This window comes from Geotrypetes seraphini, chromosome 8 (genome assembly GCF_902459505.1).
Source record: "Geotrypetes seraphini chromosome 8, aGeoSer1.1, whole genome shotgun sequence".
Classification (NCBI taxonomy): domain Eukaryota; kingdom Metazoa; phylum Chordata; class Amphibia; order Gymnophiona; family Dermophiidae; genus Geotrypetes; species Geotrypetes seraphini.
Window position 1 is genome coordinate 68,257,331 of NC_047091.1, and position 17,043 is coordinate 68,274,373.

Below are 17,043 nucleotides of genomic sequence, written 5' to 3' on the forward strand. Positions count from 1 at the left end.
CTGTGATTGGTTCCTCAAAACAAACGCCATTGGTTGAAAATGGAGTGACCTGATTGGACTCCAGTTTTGACGCGAAATATCAACATTTTCAACATTCCGCAGTTTATGCGTTACAAGTCTTAAATCTGAAGTCCTAAATCAATTTAAAATGTGCAGGGTGATAGAGCATAAAATTCTGAACACGTCAGTATATAATATGCAGCAGTAGGCATCAGAAATATTGCTGTGATCCAGCAAGAAAGACGGAACAATGTATTACTCGGAGGTGATGCAAAACTTTTGCACAGCTCTTTATTACTTTCATTAAACAAGTAATTAGTAACTGTAATATTTTACTTTATCCTTGCAATAACTAATAACTTTAATATATTATATTTACAAAGTAACTTGTCCAACTTCTTCTACATGGTACTTCTTCTAATATTGTAACATTATCAGGTTCCTATCTCCATATATGTAGAAACAAACTAGATTAGCTAACACACCCTAAGATTTTGTGTTATGAGGAATAAAAAGTGCTGCTTCTACTTAAGAAAGAAGTATAATTGAATCTGGAAAAAAGGAAATTGGCGTTGACCTTTTTTCTTCTTCTATTCAGGCTTTCCTCCCATGCCAGTGCCACCTGCTGGTTTTGCAGGGCTGACAGACGAGGAGCTGCAGGCCATAGAAGGCCATGAGCGGCAGAATCTGGAGGCTCGGCTACAGTGCCTGCAGAACATTCACACACTACTAGATGCTGCCATGCTGCAAATCAACCAGTACCTGACAGTGCTGGCCACCATCGGGTCAGTACATGGGACATCATCTGGCCACTCATGCACACTCTGTGATGGACCTAAACACAAGTCCATCTTCTTATGAAAGACCTTTCCATTAGCAAATTTTAAAGGTCTCTTAAATACATTTCAGAGTTTAGATTTCTACAGGAAAAAAGCACAAATGCCCAATAGTTGGTCCATGTATTCTTTTTGTAATGTGAAAAAAAATGTTATGGACAGAATATTCTCCCATTTCCCACTATTTGGCTTGTTATGCAACTCAGGAATTTTGCAGATCAGATATCAAAATGTTGATTTCTGATTGTAATACAGCAGGTCAGAGCAGTGGCACACCTAGTATTTGATACTCTGGGCTGATAATTTTTTTAACACTTACTCCTCTATATTAAAAAATATATATTTTTAGTAGTAATCCATGAGTCGCACAACAAGGCATCATCTTAAATACAGTAATGAGCACTAGGACATCAATACGCCCATTGTAAAACTAAACAAGCCAGATTAATACAGATTGTGATGATGTATCTGTGTATATGAAAAATATATGGTTTTCTGTGAGCATTGACTGTGCATGATCAGAGTATAGAATAAGTAATCACAAACTAAAAATAGAAATATGTAGACAAAAATTAAACAGGAACAAACAAACCAAAACTGCAGATATGTACAACGATGTAGGCAAAATTTATTGTGACAACCAAAATATATTTTAAAACCTTTTTACCAAACAAGGGACCCAACACGGTCCGTGTTTCGGACAACCTTCATCAGGGGTCCTATTAGGTACAGATATAACATAAAACACAATATTAAAAACATATGAAAACAATATAATAGTAAAAGGTAAAAAGATAAGAAGTAATAAGAGTAAAATGACAAGATGATCCTATTTGACCATAAACTCAAATATTATATTCTAATAACATAAGGACATATGTATATGTTTAAAAAGGTGACAAGTACGCATGCAATATCAATAGACTGCATGCAAAAGAGATAGCAACCAGTCGGATTTCGATAGTAAACGACTGCTGGTGTTAAGTTTGAAAGAACTGTGACGGAACATGAACCATTATGGTAGTGCAAAAAAAGGAAGAAGAAAGAAAGGAAACCAGTGAAATGATAATACATGAATAATAGTATCAGACTTAAGTAATAAAAGAAAAAATTAAGAGAAGAGAGAAAAAACAAAAAAGAAAAAATTAATTAATTTTTAGGATACATACCATGGTAGAAAAGGGAAAAAACATATGTCACAAAAAATGTTGAAAAATACAGTAAAAACAAACTATCATGAAACAGAAAAGAAAAAGATAAAAAGGAAAAAAGAAAACAATTAATATTTGGAGTTAAAATCAATCACAACATGCAATAAATTAGAAAACCAAGTATTGTGAACATATTAAATCATCACAAAATAAAGAAATTCTCTTAAGATAACCCCATAGAGGTACCATATATTACCCACTATGATATGAACACAAACATATATATATTAAGTCTTCACACTTAAACCATCAATAAATGCATATCTTTTTGTCATTTCTGGTTTCTGCTTTCCTCATCTTCATTCTCTTTTATCCATCCAGTGTCTGTCCTCTCCCTTCCATATTGCATCTTCCTTCTTTCTATGCCCCATCCATAAACTATCCTGTCCCCCTTCTCACCTTTATACATGATTCATTTCAGCTTCACCCCTTCTCCATTTTTCTTTCTCTGTCTCCACCCCCTCCCCCATACTCTGGCATCTCTCTTCTCCTTTCCTTCCTTCCTTTCCACCCCACTGTCTGGCATCTGTCTCCTCTTCACTCCCTCCATGCTCTGGCATCACCTCTTCTTTTCTTTCCCTCCCTTCTCCATGGTCTGGCATCTCTCTCTCCTCTCACTTCCTTGGTCTTCCTTCTCCCTCCTCCACCCTCTCTCCCTACCCAGTTGGGTGCAGCATTTCTCTCCTCCTCCCCTCGATGGGTCTCTCTCCCTCTCCCCATCCCCCTCCAACCCCCCTTTCTACGCCACTAAGTTATGTGAGGCCTTGTCACTTGTTGGCTTCTGATTTCATTAACAGTATGCAGTCAGTGAGATAGGGTTAATGCTTAATAATGAAATCACGAGATGTATTCAGCTGAGGGTCTCTTACATAAATATTCTTAATCTGCAAATTCATTTTTTTTTTTTTTTTTTTTTATAATATCTTTATTCATTTTAAATTTCTTACATCAAGTGATAGATATATAATACATATAATTTTCAATATACACTTGAATATCCAACAATATTTATTTTAATACAAACATATAGAAAGACCCTCTTTGGAATAAATTATAAATTATCTGTTCTTATAATATTGTACCCACCCTAACCCCTATTATATGTTCTATCCTTGTGCTATGATATCTGATCTTTAGAAAAAAGAGCCAATGGTCCCCAGATTTTATTAAATATTAATATTAAATATTAAAACTGGAAAGATCATACAAAATTAAATTTCACTTTTTGGTGGAATTCTATTTGCCATATATATAAGATGGAAAAAGCAATAGCGTTACAACATGGTTATATGCAAATTCATTTTTGATTTACGTTTTTTGTAGTAGTAATTGCAATTCTTGTTCTTGTTTTTATGTAAAACCCTCCTTGTGTGCTCTTTCTCAAGACCCCCCCGTAGTGCCTCTCCTCTGCAACCCTCCCCTGTGCCAAGTCCTTCAGAGTCCACGTCAGATGCTGTGACCACCTCAAGTGCAACTGGAGCTGTGCCTCCACCACTAGCAACTGATTTATCCACATCAGGACAAACAGGTAGCTTAGCCCCTTTTCCTGATAAACTCAGTGGGAAAGCATGCATACTAATGGAAGTATTCAGCTATTTGTAGTTTGTGAGCAATTGAAGTAGAGCATATTTCTGTTCGTAGGTGGGGATCATAGTCTCACGGTCTCTCATGCATGAAATATCTGCTAATGCATTTTTTTATCTTGAGCTTGTAGAACAAAAAAGAAAACCTTAAAAATTGACAGTTTTCTCATGCCTATTTTACCTTTCCCTATCCTACTGCAGTCTCCAGTTCAAATACAAAACATCCATTTTTTTTTTTTTTTAGTTGAAATCTGCCTTTGAAATTTCTAGTTCCCCCTTCCCACTTGTATCTTCAATATGGACTGTTTGTTTGCTTGTTTCCTTCTGCGATCTTGCAGCTGTTGCGGGAACAGCAAAACATTTGCAGGGATGGTGAGGAGTCGGTGTACCAATATAATGAGAATGAGAAGGGGGTGGGAACTTAAAATAATTTACTGGGGATGGGGATCAGACTACCAATCTGCAGATTTAGAAGCATCAAAGCATAAAATACCATGCATGCTTCACATATGCTTCATAAATCACAACAGTTAAGAACAATCCACCATGCTTTTTATACTCAATTATAAACTACAATGGAGAAAAAAGACTTTGCCCCACTTTATACAGAGCTATTAACTATTACAGATCAAAAAACTCCACATATTAATCAAAGCTCAAAGATAGCAATAGTGAATTGTAACTTACTGCCAAATCTTGAGAACAGGTATGTCCAATAAATAAAGCTAAATATATTATGGGAGCAAAACTGTAGTCATCTGTGATAATATAACTTATGTGATCAAAACCAAATCACAGTCCAAATAATATACTGTATATAGATAATTATCCCAGGACAAGCAGGCAGGTATTCTCACATATGGGTGACGTCATCGACGGAGCCCGGATGCGGACACCTCACAAGCAAACTTGCTTGAAGAAACTCGAAGTTTCGAGTCGCCCGCTCCGCGCATGCGCGAGTGCCTTCCCGCCCAGCACAAGGCGCATCTCCTCAGTTCTCAGTTTTCTGCGGAGCCGAGAAGTCCGTCTTTGACTCTCTGTGTTTAACTTCATTCATTTTGTGCCTTCTCTCAACCGCGATTTGTGTTTTTTTCTTCACGAATCGCTATTTTATTTTAGTTTTAAAAAAAAAAATTTTTTCTTCTTCCGTTCGTTTTCAGGGACAGGCCGCTCGGCCGCAGCCCGAGGGCTTCGACTTTGCGACGGCTATTTTTCCGTCTATGTCTCGGCCTGCTACAGGCTTTAAGAGGTGTAGCAAGTACCTTGGGCCGAAACATCATCCTAGGTCGTGTCTGCCTTGCCAAACACTTCAGCCTCGTGCTTTCAAGCGTCGTTGCATTCTGGTGGACAAGCTTTTTGAGATGGAGTCTCCTACTGATTCCTCGATTTCGAAGGCGTCTTCGGCCTCGACTTCCATCGAGGCTCTTTCTGCGCCTCCTGCTTCCACTTTGAGCCTCATCGGACCCTCGTCGTTTGCAGCGGCTCTTGTTTCGACGTCATCTGCTGTATCTTCCCCTGTTTCCTTAGGTCAGATAGCTCAGCAGTCAGTTCCACTGGTGGTGATTAAAGTGTCCAAGACTTCTAAGTCAAAACACACTCACACTACCTCGAAGGAACCTCCAGCCAAAGCAAGTGGTCCGGTTTCAGACGCAGATCCATCCTTGCCGGCTTCTTTCCAGACCATGTTAGAGAAGCAGTTTATTCAGCTCTTATTAACATGGGACCTAAACTGCTTCCTCTTATCCAGCCTGGGCATTCAGCAGACTCCCGCGAGGTCGAGCCGCTTCCTTTACCCCAGTCTGAGCTTCCACACTCTTTGCAGGGAGCAGAGTCTCTGCGGGTGTCTGGTCTGCCATCCAAGCACGAAAAGCAAGGAGCAGATTCTTTGCAAGTGCCTCGACGAAAATCCTCACACTCTAAACAAGGAGCAGAGTCTTTGAGAGTGCATTGAGGTTCCTCCACCAAGCCTCTGGAGCTTCGATCTATAGCCTCTAGCCCTATTCATACATCGGCATCAGCTGCTTACGTCTCCGAGGCAAAATCTCCTCGATCCTAGAGATCTGGTTCCAGACACAGTTCTCACCACCATTCGAGGCCTTCATCGAGGCATCCTTCCAGGCATCGTTCTTCTCAGGACAGACCATCTTCCTCAAAGCCTCGATCTACTCCAACTTCGACCAGACCACCAACTCCTCATTCGAAGTCTCCGATGCCAGACCTCGAGGATGTTCCGGTCTTGATTGCCTCATCCAAGTCACCAGGTTCCTTTGATGCCTTTTTCCATGCCGAAGCTTCTTCTAGGACACAAGCTGCCTCGACGTCCTCGAGTCCTTCTCGAGGCAAAGCATTGGTAGATCAGCTATCTTTCTCTTCTTTCCTGCGACAGATGGCTGTAGACTTGGATGTTCAATTGCATACTGGCTCCAAATATTCTAAGGAGTATCTAGAAGTCCTGCATCTTCCTCAACCTCCGGCAGAGTGTCTTAAGCTTCCACTTCATAAGCTTTTAAATCAGACTTTTGCTCGATGTTTGGAGACACCTTTTTCCATACCAGCTGTTCCAGGAAAATTGGACTCTAGGTATAAAACTGTGCATTGCAAAGGGTTTGACAACTCACAGTTATCTCATCAATCCCTGCTTGTTGAATCCTCCTTGAAGAGGTCCCATCCTTCCAAGGTTTATGCCACAGTTCCTCCTGGAAGGGAGGGGAAAACTATGGACAAATTCGGATGTTGCATCTACAAGAATGCTATGATGTCCTCTAAAGTCCTCAATTATAATTTTTATTTCATCACTTATTTTGAATTTCTTCTACCAAAGTTTTTGGCTTATTTTGATAACCATATGCATTTTGAGTTTCAAGAAGTCATTGCTTCTTTCTTTCAATTACGTCTGCATCTCCTCCAATCATTTTATGGTGCCTTTGAGTTACCTGCCTGAGCGCCTGCTTGCTCTGTAGTTATGCGTTGTCTTGACTGGCTTCGTACCATTGACATGGACTCTAACCTTCAAGACCGCTTAGCTAACATTCCTTGTCAGGGCAATGACCTCTTTGAAGAATCCATCGAGGCAGCCACCAATAAATTATCTGACCATGAAAAATCATTTGCTTCTATAGTCAGACCTAAACCAAAGCCAGCTCCTGCCAAGCCTGCACGCCCTGCTGTTATCTATCAAAGGCGTTTTGCTCCAAAGCCGGCTCCTTATACTCGCCCTCCTCTGAAAAAACAGCAATCTCAAAAGCAGCAGAAACCCCAAGCTTCTGCTGCACCTAAGGCTTCTCAGCCTTTTTGACTGTTTACAACAGAGCATAACCTCCACCATTCTGTCTCTGTCTCTTTTTCCCCCTATAGGAGGTCGTCTCCATCATTTTTACAACCGATGGACGATAATTACATCCGACCTCTGGGTGCTTACCATCATCAGGGAAGGATACACTCTTCATTTCACTCAGGTTCCACCAGAGCGCCTTCCAAGAGAGTATCCTTCCAATCCATCCCAAACCGCCCTTCTTCTTCAGGAAGCTCAATCTCTGCTTTGGCTCCCTGCCATCGAACCAGTTCCCTTGGAACAGCAGAACAGGGGGTTTTACTCCCGTTACTTCCTTGTTCCGAAGAAGATGGGCAATCTGCGACCTATTCTGGATCTCAGGGCTCTCAACAAATTTCTAGTCAAAAAAAATTTTTGAATGTTGTCCCTGGCATCCCTTTATCCCCTTCTCGAGCAGAACGACTGGTTATGCTCTCTGGATCTCAAGGAGGCCTACACTCGTATTCCCATTCATCCGGCCTCCCGTCAATACCTCAGATTTTGGGTGGGGAATCTGCATTATCAATACAGAGTACTATCCTTCGGTCTGGCCTCGTCTCCCAGAGTGTTCACCAAGTGCCTGGTAGTGGTAGCAGCAGCTCTAAGGAATCATGGTCTTCAGGTATTTCCCTACCTCGACGACTGGCTCATCAAAGATTTCACATCTCAAGGGGTTATTGTAGCAACCCAACAGACTACCTGGTTCCTACAAAGTTTGGGATTCAAAATAAACTTTCTCAAATCTCAACTTCAGCCTTCTCAGAATCTACAATTCATTGGAGCTGTTCTAGACACTGTCCAACTCAGAGCATTCCTTCCACAACAACGTCTGGAAGCTCTTCTTCAACTCTGTCACACAGTGTATTCCCGCTCTTCCATCTCAGCGAGACACATGATGGTACTTCTGGGTCACATGGCTTCTACAGTACACGTGACTCCTTTTGCCAGACTTCACCTCAGAATTCCTCAGTGGACACTGGCATCTCAATGGACGCAAGTTTGCGACCCTCCTTCTTGACACATTTCAGTCACTCCTTCCTTGAAGAAGTCTCGCCGTTGGTGGATGCTCTCTTCCAATCTTTCCAGAGGCTTGCTTTTTCAAATGCCCCCTCATCAGAAGGTCCTCACGACAGACTCTTCGACCTACGCTTGGGGCGCTCATCTCGATGGTCTCCGTACTCAAGGCCTCTGGACCAGTACGGATTGTCAGTGTCATATCAATCAGTTGGAACTTAGAGCGATCCTCAAAGCTCTCCATGCTTTTCAACATCTTCTTCACGACACAGTAGTCCTCGTTCGGACGGACAACCAAGTCGCCATGTATTATGTCAACAAACAAGAAGGGACAGGGTCTGCCTCCCTTTGTCAAGAAGCTCTGGAGGTTTGGGACTGGGCAATCTGCCACAACACCTTCTTCAAAGCTGTCTATATTCAAGGGGCAAAGAATTGCTTGGCGGACAACTTGAGTCATCTACTGCAACCTCACGAATGGACTCTCCATTCCTCGCCTCTTCGTCACATTTTTTCACAGTGGGGAACGCCACAGATAGACCTCTTTGCAACTCCCCACAACTACAAACTGCCTCAGTTCTGCTCCAGGATATACTCTCCTCACCGCCTCGAGGCAGATGCTTTTCCTCTGGAATGGATGAATCTTTTCCTCTACGCATTTCCTCCATTCCCTCTCATTCTCAAGACTCTGGTCAAATTGAAGAACGATCATGCCACCATGATTCTAATCGCTCCTTGGTGGCCAAGACAACCCTGGAACTCCCTTCTACTTCAACTCAGCAGCAGGGAGCCATACCTTCTACCAGTTTTTCTTTCTTTGCTTACACAGAGTCAAAGATCTCTGCTTCATCCCAACCTGCAGTCTCTACACCTGACAGCCTGATACCTCTCAACATAACCCCTCTTCAGTTTTCTCAGTCTGTAATAGACATTTTAGAAGTTTCTAGAAAGCTTACAACTAGACAATGCTATCACCAAAAATGGACTAGATTTTCTACATGGTGTTTTTCTCATCATAAGGAGCCTCAGCATTCCTCCTTATCTTCTGTTTTGGACTATCTTTTGCACTTATCCAGTTCTGGCCTCAAGTCTACATCTATACGAGTCCATCTCAGTGCAATTGTGGCTTTTCATCAGCCTATTGAAGGGAAACCCCTTTCTGCTCATCCAGTGGTTTCCAGATTCATGAAAGGACTTTTCAATGTCAATCCTCCTCTCAAACTGCCTCCTGTGGTTTGGGACCTCAATGTTGTCCTTACTCAACTCATGAAGCCTCCATTTGAACCAATTGATAAGGCTCATATGAAGTATCTCACTTGTAAAGTTGTGTTTCTCATTGCCCTCACTTCTGCTCGACGAGTCAGTGAGCTGCAAGCTTTAGTTACTGACCCACCATTCACTGTGTTCCATCATGACAAGGTGGTTCTTCGTACTCATCCGAAATTCCTACCTAAAGTGGTCTCAGAATTTCATCTCAACCAATCCATCGTACTTCCAGTGTTTTTTCCAAAGCCTCATTCTCACCCTGGAGAATCAGCTCTTCATACTCTGGACTGTAAACTTGCTTTGGCCTTCTACTTGGAATGCACCAAACCCCACAGGATTGCTCCTCAACTTTTTTGTCTCCTTCGATCCAAATAGAAACATAGAAACATAGAAAGAGACGGCAGATAAGGGCCCACGGCCCATCTAGTCTGCCCACCTTAATGTCCCTCCCCTACCTTTGCCCTATGAATAGATCCCATGTGCCGATCCCATTTGGCCTTAAAATCAGGCACGCTGCTGGCCTCAATCACCTGTAGTGGAAGACTATTCCAGCGATCAACCACTCTTTCAGTGAAAAAGAATTTCCTGGTGTCACCTCGTAGTTTCCCGCCCCTGATTTTCAACGGATGCCCTCTTGTTGTCGTGGGACCCTTGAAAAAGAAGATATCTTCCTCCGCCTCGATGCGGCCCGTAAGATACTTGAACGTCTCGATCATGTCCCCCCTCTCTCTGTGCTCCTCGAGCGAGTATAGCTGTAATTTTCAAGCCGTTTTTCGTATGGTAGATCCTTGAGTCCCGAGACCATCTGGGTGGCCATTCTTTGCACCGACTCCAGTCTCAGCACATCCTTGCGATAATGCGGCCTCCAGAATTGCACACAGTATTCCAGGTGGGGCCTCACCATGGATCTATACAATGGCATAATGACTTCCGCCTTACGACTGACGAAACCCCTTCGTATGCAGCCCATGATTTGTCTTGCCTTGGACGAAGCCTGCTCCACTTGATTGGCAGACTTCATGTCCTCACTGACGATTACCCCCAAGTCTCGTTCTGCTACCGTTTTTGCTAGGATCTCGCCATTAAGGGTATAAGACTTGCATGGATTCTGGCTGCCCAGGTGCATAACTTTGCATTTTTTGGCATTGAAGTTGAGTTGCCATGTCCTAGACCATCGCTCCAGTAGAAGTAGGTAGTGCATCATGTTGTCGGGCACTGAATCTTCGTCTTTTGTGCATTTGCCCACTACATTACTCAGTTTGGCGTCATCGGCGAATAATGTTATTTTACCTCAAAGCCCTTCTGCCAAGTCTCTTATAAAGATGTTGAATAGGATTGGGCCCAAGACTGAGCCCTGTGGTACTCCACTAATCACCTCCGTCATTTCGGAGGGGGTGCCGTTCACCACCACCCTTTGGAGCCTACCTCCAAGCCAGCTCCCAACCCATTTCGTCAATGTGTTACCTAATCCTATAGAACTCATCTTGCTCAGTAACCTGCGGTGTGGTACGCTATCGAATGCTTTGCTAAAGTCCAGGTACACGATGTCCAGGGACTCCCCAATATCCAGCTTCCCCGTTACCCAGTCAAAGAAGCTGATCAGGTTGGATTGGCAGGATCTCCCCTTAGTAAATCCATGTTGTCGGGGATCCCGTAGATTCTCCTCATCTAGGATCTTATCTAATTGGTGTTTGATTAGAGTTTCCATTAGTTTGCTCACTATCGATGTTAGACTCACTGGTCTGTAGTTTGCTGTCTCCATCTTTGAGCCTTTCTTGTGGAGTGGAATGACATTAGCCGTCCTCCAGTCCAACGGGACGCTGCCTGTACTAAGGGAGAGGTTGAAGAGCACGGACAGTGGCTCCGCCAAGACATCACTCAGCTCCCTAAACACCCTGGGGTGCAGGTTGTCCGGCCCCATTGCTTTGTTAACCTTGAGCTTTGACAGCTCACCGTAGACACTGCTGGGCGTAAACTCAAAGTTACTAAACGGGTCAACTGAGCCAACCCTTGTCTGTAGCTGAGGGCCGAGCCCTGGCGCTTCTCGGGTGAAGACTGAGCAGAAGTATTCATTTAATAGTTGGGCTTTTTCCGAATCCTTTTCCACATAGTCTCCGTCTGGTTTCCTAAGACGTACAATCCCGCCTGAGTTTTTTCTTCTATCACTGATATACCTGAAGAAGGATTTATCTCCCTTCTGGATGTTCTTTGCTAGAGACTCCTCCATGAGGAATTTAGCCTCCCTGACTGCTGTTTTGACGGCTTTTGATTTGGCCAGGTAGTCTGCTCTAGAGTCCTGCTTCCCTGATTGTTTGTAAGAGATGAATGCTTTTTTCTTCTCATTGATCTAAGAAATAGACATCCTATTTCTAAGCGTACCATCTCCAACTGGATGGCGGCTTATATCTCATTCTGCTATGCCCAGGCTGGATTACCCCTTCACAGTAAAGTCACAGCTCTTAAAGTCAGAGCAATGGCAGCTTCAGTAGCTTTCCTCAGATCTACACCTATTGAGGAAATTTGTAGAGCTGCTACTTGGTCCTCATACATTCACTTCTCACTATTGTCTGGATACTTTCTTCAGACGGGATGGACAGTTTGGTCAAACAGTATTGCAAAATTTATTCTCCTAAATTGCCAACACTCCCACCATCCCATTCTGGTTAGCTTGGAGGTCACCCATATGTGAGAATACCTGCCTGCTTGTTACTTACCATATCAGGTGTTATCCATGGACAGCAGGCAGCTATTCTCACAACCCACCCACCTCCCCTGGTTGGCTTCTCTGCTAGCTATCTGAACTGAGGAGATGCGCCCTGTGCTGGGCGGAAGGCACTAGCGCATGCGCGGTGCGGGCAACTCGAAACTTCGAGTTTCTTCAAGCAAGTCTGCTTGTGAAGCATCTGCTTGTGAAGCATCTGGGCTCCTTCGATGACATCACCCATATGTGAGAATAGCTGCCTGCTGTCCCTGGATAACACCTGTTACGGTAAGTAACTGTGCTTTATGTAGTGTTCAGACCCACAACCTATTAAAGTTCATGTGAAGTGATCCAAACATAAGCTGCCCAGTCAGACCATCATAGCACATACATTGTCTATCCTCTACTATAGATACCACATAAATAAAAGCAGACACATAAAACAACTTATCTGCATTCTTGTGGCTGAATTAGTGCAGGTCACGAAGAATGGGCAGACCACATGTACCAGTGCTAAAACTTAAAAGTCCTGAAGCTGTGAAACACAAGTCTTTTCCCCAACTTCCCCCGACTACTGGGATTGGGGGATTCTTGCTGTCTAGTTTTGTTCAACGCTAAGGTTATCTGCTGTATTCATTGGGTTTGTTTTTTTTTCTATCTCTGGTGTGTTCAGTAATAAAAATTTTTGTACGTTAAAGTTCATGTGAAGTGAACCAAGCATAAGCTGCCCAGTCAGACCATCATAGCACATACATTGTCTAACCGCCACTATAGATACCACATAAATAAAAGCAGACACATAAAACAACTTATCTGCATGCTTGTGCAAAAACTTAAACCTCCTGAAGTCTTTTCCCCGACTTGAGTATTGCGATGGGATGCTTCCTCAGGAGGGGAAACCTCTTGCGGCTTCAACTTAATGGAGAGAGACCAAATCTACGACACACAGCCATTGGCTTATCAGCTGTATGCTGTAGATTTGGTCTCTCTCCATGAAGTTGAAGCTGCAAGAAGTTTTCCTTCCTGAGAAAGCATCCCATCGCAATACTCGAGTCGGGGGAAAGACTTCAGGAGGTTTAAGTTTTTGCACAAGCATACAGATAAGTTGTTTTATGTGTCTGCTTTTATTTATGTGGTATCTATAGTGGCGGTTAGACAATGTATGTGCTATGATGGTCTGACTGGGCAGCTTATGTTTGGTTCTCTTCACATGAACTTTAACGTACAACAATTTTTATTATTGAACACACCAGAGATAGAAAAAAAAAAACCAATGAATACAGCAGATAACCTTAGCGTTGAACAAAACTAGACAGCAAGAATCCCCCAATCCCAATAGTCTCCCCACCTCTCAACCCACTGCCCCACCCTCCCCACTGCACACCAGTGCCCATAATATACAAAAGTGGAAGAAGCTGCTAAAGAAACCCAACCCAAAAGAAAATACAATAGAAAATGCTGTCAGTAGAACAAAAGAGTTACCACCTGACAGAACAACAGGAAAACCCCCCAAAACCAAGCCTCCCCACCCATCCAAAGAAGGAGATCTGAAACAGAAGTGGAACTTTCAGGGCCCTGGACTCTGATGAGCCCCAAAGGACCTCTCAAAGAAGAAAGAAAGAGAAAGAAAAGCTGAGGAGAGCCACAAACCCCTCACCGCCCAGTACAGATCAAACAGGCAAAGTATTAAGAATCAAACTGTGGATTCTAGGAGACAAGGAAGAAATATAGGGACCCCACACCTGCAAAAAAAAAAATTTCGATTGGCATAAGGAATGATGCACCCAACCCCTCTCAAGCAACATTAAAGCATGCAAACGGTTACGCCAAGCCCAGTAAGAAGGCACGTGATCCGAAACTCACTCTCCCAGAATAATTTTCTTAGCCATCAATCCAGCCTTCCGCAAAAATAACACTTCACATGAACTTTAATAGGTTGTGGGTCTGAGCACTACATAATTATTTATATATATTATTTGGACTGTGATTTGTTTTTGATTACAATAAATAAAGTTTCATTAGTACTTCTCCTGTCTTTTACTCTAGAGCTCTTCTATGTTTTGAGACATATTGAAAAGGGCAGCAGTCTCCTGAAAGAAGGAGGAGGTTTCAAAAGCTGCTATTGACTTCTTTCTGCAGTATGCTTGCAAGAATGGATAGAGTACCCTAAAGTTCAGCATACCATACCTATCTACTGGAAAAGATATTATCAATGTAAGAATCTAATCTCTTTTTTTCCTCTCTGTTTTAGCAGAGACTGAAACAGTTGGTGCAGAAGATGTACCTATTCCAGCAGCAGATGAGGAGGATGCTTTTCACGAAGAACCTGATGCTGTAGAGCTGCGCAGGCGCAGACTTCAAAAACTGGAAACACCTACTGCCGAGAGCCATTGACCTTTTCCTATTACTACCTTTCTGAACTTGGGTAGTAGCAGCGGCAGCTTGACTTTCTTGCTTTGACTTGTTTAAAAGTGGAACGCAATACCAAAATTGGATTAAGTTCTAGAAAAATATCTTCCACACCTGCCCTCAGATCTTTAAGTACCTGGCAGCTGCAGCATACCAGGTTTCTTAGACCTTGATTTAAGTATTTTTTGAAACAAAAGTAGGATCTTTCCCCACACCCTCCCAGTCAAAACATAATTTGCTTGGATGATAAGTGTATAGCTCTTAAACCACCAAAATATAACTGCCTTGGTACTTTTTCATATAGGAATTTCCTGACAAGTGGGGATATGTGCAGTACCATCTGAGGCAGCCTCCAGGAAATTGTTGGTCACTTCTAAACAAGCTAAAAAGCTATATTTTGAAAACTGACAAAGTTGGTCTAAAACAACCAACAGTGCTAATATTCTTGTCCTATTGACAGGTAGTGGCTTAAGCGGGGAGGGAGTTTCCCAACTAGAATATGGAATGGCTGAAGAGATCTTTAACAAACAAAAATTCAATAAGAGAAAAAGTTTCATGTTCCTGAGGCAGGGATTCCAATATATCTGATTTCTCTTGTTTAAATTAAACCAAAGTGGTTTCTGGGGGTGTGTTTGAGGGTTTTTTGGAAAAAATTTTGTCTGTCACTGCTGCATTTCTTCTTCTATATTTCTTTGTTTTCTTGCAGATTCTAATTTATATTTAGAAATGTTTTCCTTTCACAGGAGCACATGGTGCAGTGTTGCTCTGTTGTGTTAGAATCACAGTCAGTCTTGCAGAGGCTCCTTTAAGCATAAATTGAACCCTGATTAGATTGCTTCATCTGTGTCCAGTATTAAGACTGTGAACACAGGACAAGGTGATAATTAACAGAGTAAATTACCCAAACTGTAGCCTTGGTTGCTTTGGGTGCCTCTGTTCATTTCAATAGTGGTGGAAAGATTATATATAAAAATCTTTAGAGGGAACAAAGTGGAAAATGATCCCTTTTGATGCCTTTCCTCCCACCCTACCCAAGCAAGAAAGTTGGTCTTTCTAAATGCTAAGGACTAGAAAGCAGTGTTAGCACATTGCCATGTGTCAATAGAAGCTTTTGGTACTCATCCCTCCATACATTGTCATTTTATTCAACTATAGAAAACTAAATTTGCCAAAGAATTCTAATGTTTCAACTTGCTGAGCCTCTGACAGCTTTTTGTTTTGAATATCTGATCCCAAGAGAGCAGTGCCATTGAATCCTCTATAGGATAGGTAACGAAATGACAAGGTTGATCTTTCTGTGAGTAGGAGTTGAATGATTTAAGAGCAATATAGCAAGATTCTGAGTTTTTCTCTATATCAGTCCCTAAATTTGCCTTAGTTCTGTTTATTTTGCGTGTGTGTGTGTGGGGGGGGGGGGGGCTCTGTATCAAGAGTGAAACTGCAGGCTAGCAGTGGTTCCTCCCCTCTTTTGTTATTAAACATGGCATTTGCTTTCTAGGATCTGATCCTATTCTCTGCCTTCAGAGGGAGAGAACATTAACATAGGTCCATTAGTGTTTCAGCATGAAAGGTGTATGGTAGTTCTTGGAGATAAAGTGAAGTATGAGTTTAGATATTATGTTATCTTTCTCATGCAAATAAAACATTCCACCTGAAAAAAGGTTTCACCCTAACAAGTTTACAAAGGAAAACAAAAGTACACTATTTATGAAAATACAAAATGGCATGTCTTAGACTAGCACAGCTATGATAAGGTCCTTCACCTCTGCTTGACAGCAGACTTTAGAATATTACACCGGAAGCTGAAATTAGCTTTTGTTTTGGAATAAACTGATCTTGTAGGATGGCTCTGAATTTTCCAATCTAAGGCCTCTCTCTAGTCAAGAACTTGCAACCTAGATAAGATGCCCCTAAACTAATCATATTACTGAGAAATATTGTAATAAAACATCTTTTTTGTAAGATGTGTCCTTGACAGGTAGAACTCAGCTTTATGCCTCCCCTAAACCATAAGTTTGGACAAATACTGATTTCTTTCAACAAACTGGTTTTTTTTTTTAAAGAAAAAAAAAAGTAGATTGTGTTCAGTTGGACAGCTTCTTTAATTGACCCACAAATTAGGGGGGGTGTTTCTTTGCTTCTTTGTGCATTAGATTTAAGGGCTGAGAGGCTTTGATAATTATTTAAGATGTACATACTGTATAAAAATTTTAATAGCTGAACAAAATTGTACATATGGCAAAATAAAACTTGCATAAAAAAGTGTGTACTATAAGATGGCAGTCAGTTGGGCTGTCACAAGGGGTAGGTGACGGCATTTTGCTCTGAGTTCCAAAACGGGAGATTTTGCTTTTATGCCCTCATCTTGGGGACAATCTTGCAGTCCCAGTCCCCTCAAGCCAGATCATCTGCCTCATAATCCTTAACACAGCAACAGGAATGTGTTCTTCACTCCCACTGCTCTGATCATCTTCTGTGGAGAGAATGCAGGAATTGCTGGTTCTTGCATTTTAAATTAGCATCTTTGCCAGCAACACCTCTGACATCTAATCTAATCTAAGGCTTAACTTTATATACCTAGTCATCATTCTAAGAAAGCTCGACTCGGTTTACAGCAGTTAACAGATAAAAACCATAAGGAATAATGGTGAAATTTCAAGAAAGTTAATTTTCAAAGTGTTTAGCAAATAAAATGGTTTTTAAAGATTTACGAAAA

General features: G+C 42.0%; 1 protein-coding gene across 5 annotated transcripts in view; it reads left to right on the forward strand.

The window, feature by feature from the left end:
* The window catches only part of SYVN1 (synoviolin 1), a 149,343-nt gene extending 132,751 nt beyond the window's left edge, over positions 1–16,592 (forward strand). For 4 of the 5 annotated variants that reach the window (XM_033956213.1, XM_033956212.1, XM_033956211.1 and 1 more), the window contains exons 14-16: positions 599–785; positions 3,433–3,575; positions 14,170–16,592. In XM_033956213.1, the coding sequence (XP_033812104.1) occupies positions 599–785; positions 3,433–3,575; positions 14,170–14,312 (473 nt within the window). In that variant the 3' untranslated portion in view covers positions 14,313–16,592. The remainder of the gene's footprint in view (positions 1–598; positions 786–3,432; positions 3,576–14,169) is intronic. The other variant, XM_033956210.1, reaches the window with a different exon arrangement.
* Positions 16,593–17,043: the final 451 nt, after the last annotated feature.